The sequence below is a fragment of the Rhincodon typus genome, unplaced genomic scaffold (genome assembly GCF_021869965.1).
Source record: "Rhincodon typus isolate 14 unplaced genomic scaffold, sRhiTyp1.1 hic_rhity00007434, whole genome shotgun sequence".
Classification (NCBI taxonomy): domain Eukaryota; kingdom Metazoa; phylum Chordata; class Chondrichthyes; order Orectolobiformes; family Rhincodontidae; genus Rhincodon; species Rhincodon typus.
In genome coordinates, this window is record NW_025973072.1 from 2,384 (window position 1) to 8,570 (window position 6,187).

General features: G+C 41.2%; 1 protein-coding gene across 1 annotated transcript in view; it reads right to left on the bottom strand.

Moving 5' to 3' along the window:
• Positions 1-480: 480 nt before the first annotated feature.
• zmat2 (zinc finger, matrin-type 2) overlaps positions 481-6,187 on the bottom strand; it is a 6,120-nt gene continuing 413 nt past the window's right edge. Inside the window, exons 2-4 of the mRNA XM_048594253.1 lie at positions 2,472-2,565; positions 2,245-2,368; positions 481-562 (exon numbers count right to left, since the gene is read on the bottom strand). Of these exons, the coding sequence (XP_048450210.1) occupies positions 481-562; positions 2,245-2,368; positions 2,472-2,565 (300 nt within the window). The remainder of the gene's footprint in view (positions 563-2,244; positions 2,369-2,471; positions 2,566-6,187) is intronic.

Genomic DNA, 6,187 nt, shown 5'->3' on the forward strand with positions numbered 1-6,187 from the left:
AGAGGTGGTAACAAATTGATAGAATCACATAACAGAGAGAGGACATTCTGCTTGTGCTAGCTGTGTGAAAGAACTATCCAATTCATCTTTACCCCATTATCTTGAAAAATTGCTCTTTTCAAATATTCATTCAATTTGAAAATTACCAAATTCAAGAACAGCTTCTTCCTTGCTGCTATCAGGCTTCTGAATGGACCTTCTCAAATTTTAAATTTAAATGCTGATCTCGTTCTTTGTGTGCCTTCTTTGCAGCTGTAACATTGTATTCCACGCTCTATTCTATTACCCTAATGCACTTTGAAAGGCATAATCTGCCTGGACTGCGTACAAAACAAAACTTTTCACTGTACCTAGGTACAGTTTGCATAATAAGCAACATTCAGTACAATCGTGCATCAACCACTTGATACTAAACGGACCCTGAACAAATAGAATTACCTACAGCGATACTGCTGGCATCCACCACCATTCCTCAACTGTTCACTTACGTTTTTTGCCATTGATGTGATCCAAGAAGTTGATGGAATCCTTCACTACACAGTCACAAACATTGCAGTAATATCTGTCAAGAGAAACCATACTCAAAGTTTAAAAAACAGGAGGCAGTGAAAAAGGATCACTTTACATACAATCATACATACAAACAAATGAGGAGAGTAGGCCATTTAGTCTCTTGAACCTACACCATTGAATAAAGTTCTTGGGTGATCCAATTGTGGCATCAACCCTATATTCCACTTATCCCAGGTAACCTGTGACTCCCTTCTGAGTGAAAAATCCACTTTCTACTTTAGCCTAGCAGTTTACAGCTACATCATTTCATGGTCCACAGTAACAGAAAGAAGTCATTCAGTCCCTTTAACTTGTTCCATCACTGAGATCATGGCAGACCTGTAATTCTAACTCCACCCCCTCACATTGCCATCATATCCCTTTAAACACTTGGTCAGTAAAAATCTACTGATCTCATTTAAAATGGTTTATTTGCACTGCCTTCTGTGCTTTTTGTGGGATCATGTTCTGTCTACCTTTGTGTGAACAAAAATATTCATATAGCACCTTTAGCAGAACAGAACATCCCAAGGTTGTTTCACCGGGAGATTACAGAACTTACCACAAAACTGAGGAGCACAAGGACACATTGGCAGATCACTAAAAAAACAGGTAGATTTTAAGGAGTTCTTTAAGGGAGGAATGTGAGGAAAGAGAGAAACAGGGGTATCAAGAGTTTGGGGTATCAAGAGTTTGGGGCTCAGCGAGTGGAATGATTCAAATTGGGGATGCTCCCAAAGGCCAGAATTAGGAAGCACAAATATCTGAGGGTTGTGAGACTGAAGATATGTTTCTAAACTGCTCTCTGGCTTTAAGATTATACTTTCACAGCATGGGCGTGCAAGATTTATGTTCAGTCTATTCTTTAATACAACTTACAAGCGAGAAAATGTTGACCCATTTAACAAGAATAATATTTACTGTTTCAGTAAAAGTTGACTGTGTGCAAAATTAGAACCACTCTGCTTTGGGCACTTAAACTCACATCTTTCAAAGTCGGAAGAGACAGTGACAGTCACCAAGCCAAAGTTAGATCTTAGCTCACACGCAATACAAAAACTCTCTTATCCTGCCTCCGATTCTGCAAACTATATTCTCAAAAAGACCAACAGGGAACACAACAGGCCAGTAAAGCACCAGCCTTAAACACAAGTATTTTTTAAAAATTCTCTCATGGCGCATGAGCGTAACTGGCAGCGCCAGCATTTGTTGCCCATCCTCAGTTGTCCTTGAACGGACTGTCTAATGTGAGCCCATTCTTCCAAGAATGCTGTGGGTCTGGAATTCACACGGAGGCCAGATTCAAAAAGGGTGGTAGATTGCCTTCCCTAAAGGATATAATGAACCAGATGAGGTTTTATGACAATCAATTACGGTTTCATTATGTGTATTACTGAAACCAGCTTTCCACTCCAGATGTAACTGAATCTAACTTCCACTGGCTGTCATGGTGGGATGTGAATCCATGTCCCTGAGCATTAACTTGGGCTCTCAATCACAGGCTAGTGACATTTTGATTGCAGATTTGAGGTAGCGAAATGAGCAAGGCAGGTTGCTTGTGTCAAAACAATATCCCCAGCACCAACCCTTTCTGCTCCATCCCATCAGCCTTTTCCTGTAGGCAGTCTGTATTGCCACAGACAGTGTCTTCAGAGGAGGAAAGAGAAAAGAGAAAAGAAACAAAGCACTCACCCTCCCATTTCAGACTGGGGTGTCGTCTTTGTGATGACTATGGTTTTTCCTAATTTGGATTCCAAATCCACTTTATAATCTCTGTGACGTAAAAGTTCACGCTTGATTGGTACTGGAGGCTTTGCTGAAACCAAAAACAGAAAGCATTAGGATGTGGAGCTAGCTACAGGTTACTTCAAAATACCTCCTGCAATGGATCAGATTGGCTACTCCGAACATCAACTCACCATCTCGCTTCTCTCTTTCTTCTTGCAACCGTTTCTGTGCCAATTTCTCATATTCATCTTTGTCCCACTTCTTGCGGAAGTCCATGTTTTTTGTCTGGATGGACGACAGTGCCAAGATAACGTTAGAAACAGGACAAAAAAAAAGCACTCGCTGATCAAAACAGTTCCAGAGAAGAGTCGTATCAGACTGAAAACATTAACTTTGTTTCCCTCTCCACAGGTGCTGCCAGACCTGCAGAGTTTCTCCAACACTTTTTTTTTTAATTTCCAGCATAGCCAGCGCTTTGTTTTTATTGTGGTTGGTTGGCTCGCTGAGCTGGTTCGTTGTTTTTCCACAGACATTTCTTACCCTGCTGGGTATCATCATCACTGCAGCCTGATAAAGCACCGTTGTGTTTTCCCGCCTGGTTTTTAAACTCTGGAGTCCGTTGTGCTGGATTACCTCACTTCCAGTTTTCCTTCGCAGTGGAGTGTATATGGGGTCGAACTCTATGTGTTGATGGCTTTCTTCGTGGAGTACCAGGCTTCTAGGAATTCCTGTGCTTGATTCTGCTTTGCCTGTCCCAGTCGAATTGGTGGTTCTCCTTATCCATGTGGATAGAGATGAATGAGTATTGGTCGTGTCTTTTTGTAGCCAATTGATGTTAGTGTACACTTGTTGTTAATTTCCTTCCTGTTTGTCCGATGTAGTGTTTGTCAGTCTCTGCAGGGAATCTTGTATATGACATCAGTCTGTCCGTAGTGGGTCTTTGGTTCGGGTGAGCAGTTGTTGTAGGGTTGATGTGCTACTCTGATGCCCAGTGGTCAGTTCAGAACTGACCACATGACTCCCACAACCACTGGGCATCAGAGTAGCACACAAACCCACATCAACCCTACGACAACTGCTCACCCGAACCAAAGACCCACTACGGACAGGACCAATGTCATATACAAGATTCCCTGCAGAGACTGTGACAAACACTACATCGGACAAACAGGAAGGAAATTAACAACAAGGGTACACGAACATCAATTGGCTACAAAACGACATGACCAATACTCACTCATCTCTATCCACATGGATAAGGAGAACACCAAGATCCTAAGACAGGCAAAGCAGAGACAAGCACGGGAATTCCTAGAAGCAGTGTACTCCACGAAGAAAGCCATCAACAAACACATAGAGCTCGTCTCCATATGCACTCCACTGTGAAGGAAAACCGGAAGTGAGGTAATCCAGCCCAACGGACTTCAGAGTTTAAATAACAGGCGGGAAAACATAGCTGCGCTTCATCAGAGGCTGCACTGATGATGTTATCCAGCAGGTTAATGAAACATCTGCGAAAAAACAACGAACCAGCTCGGTGAGCCAACCAACCACAACATCCAAAACCCAAACTACAAATCTACTCTAAAAACTGCTTTTATTAAAACAGTCAAATGTGTTCCACTCCCTGGAAATTACTTATGCCTTGCAAGTAGGTGCCAGCTTGAGTGGAAGGGAAAGAAAAAGATTTATTAGCACCTTTCATAGCCTCAGGATTTCTTAAAGCACCTTACAACCAATTAAGAGCACTTGAACTAGAGTCACTGTTGCCAAGTCAGAAACATATGAGCCATTTTACTCACAGGATCCTACAGATAGCAAGATGACGATGACCAGATAATTTATTTTTGTGATGCCGGATGAGAGGTAAGGATTGGTCAAAGAGGACTGAAGAGTTCCCCCTTCTTCTGAAAATAGTACCATTGAATCTGTCCTAGCTATCAGAGGGGTTTAATACCTGCAATTGCAAGATTGACAAAGCAGCACTCTCCCTGTACTACACTGGGCAGTATAAACATGGATTATTCAAATCCCTGGAAGACAGACTTAATCCAGAACCTTCTGGCTCTAAGGTGAGAATGATACAGCAGACACAGGGACTGAGAAAAGATATGATCCAATCCAATATTGGATTTGTTCCAAAAAAGAATTATTCTGAAAAAGAATGATCCTCCTGTTCAATACTGAGATTTTAATCCTGTTTCCAATACATTGCACCTTACCGGTGACACCCCCCAGAAATCTGATTGAGATTGTAAACAGGTGCTGAACTGATTTATTTCACACAGCTGAGTTGTTAGAAATGGCCTTGATGCCTCCAAATGCATATGGGAAAGCAGAAAGAGGGCAGGGAGGTGCCCCATTCCTAGCTGCTATTAAACAAGTGGTAAGGGAGACAAAATACGGTAGCAATATATTTAAAATAATTTACAGGGATGAGGGACTGTTCTGTGAAAGCTGGAGAGGCCAGGATAACACTTATTAGACAGAGATGGTTATTTGGAGATGTAATAGACATGTTCAACAATAAAGCAAATAAGTGGATACTGATTATACTGGCAGATGGGTCAGTAACCAGAGGATACAGACTTAAGTTAATTGGTAAAATAATCGGGAATTGCAGTGAGTTGTGGCCTGGAATGCACTGCCTAAAAGAGTGGTGAAAGCATGTTTAATAGTAACAGTCAAGAGGGAACTGAATAAAACTGGAAAGTGAAAGATTTGAACGACTATACCAAGATAGGAACAGGATGAGGTCAATTAGCATCTCATGCCTGTTTTGTTACTCAGTGAGATCATGGCTGGTCTGTGACCTAACTCCACACACCCAGCTTTCCACCTTAACCCTGAATAACAAAAATCTATCAATCTCAGATTTAAATATAATAACTGACCTTGCAGTGGTTATCACTTGCAGAAATTTGGTACTCTTTCTTCCATCATCTTGTGCGTTTAGAAGCATTTCTTAATTCCACTCCTGAATTGTCCAGCTCTAATCTTTAGATTCTGCCCACTTTGTGCTGGACTTTTCAGCAGAAATGGTTACTCTTCACCTTCTGTATATATCCCTCGTAAAATCTTAAACTTCAAACAAATGAATCCCTAACCTTCAAAGCTCCAAGAAATACAATCCTAATTCAGGTAACATTCTTTGTAGTTTAATGGTTTGAGTCCAGGTATCATTCTGGTAAACAGTCCCTCCAAAGTCAATGCATCCTTCCTAAGTTGTGGCACGCTGAGCTGCTCACAGTACTCCTGATGTGGTCTAATCAGGACTTGGTATTACTAAAAGACGCATTTTAGCCTGAAGTCTAGCCCTGGCAATATAACGGCCAGAATTACATTAGCCTTCAGCTAACTTTCAAAGGGCTGACACGGGCATGATAGGTCTAATGGATTCCATCTGTGCTATACAATTGAGAATGAGACAACAACAGAAACAGCACTGGAACAAGTTCCACTGCAATACTCCCAATTTGCAAATAATCTGCTGGTATCACCGAATAAAATTAAAAAAATTGAACTGTCCTGTTTAGGATCAACAAGGAACCGTGCATCATCACAGTGACTGTAACACTGGAACAATAAGGAATGAATTGCGCACAATCTGGAGCCCTATGGGGAGGATCAAGAAACCTACAATGACTTATTTTTACTTGTGATCAATGCTACTGTTATAAAAAGCAAAGAGCAGTTGGTCTTTTTTTCATGGCATTGTCCTGCTGCTCCCGGAGAGAATTATATATTTTAACCCAATCTTTCACTACTTTTCTATTCGTTTTACATTTGTTTCATCACATTCAGGATTTCTGACTGACACTGCAGGATGATTTTTATCTAACTCCTGACCGTAAGTTAAAAGCAGTATGCAAGGGATTAAGTTAACATCTCATGGGGTTACAGAACA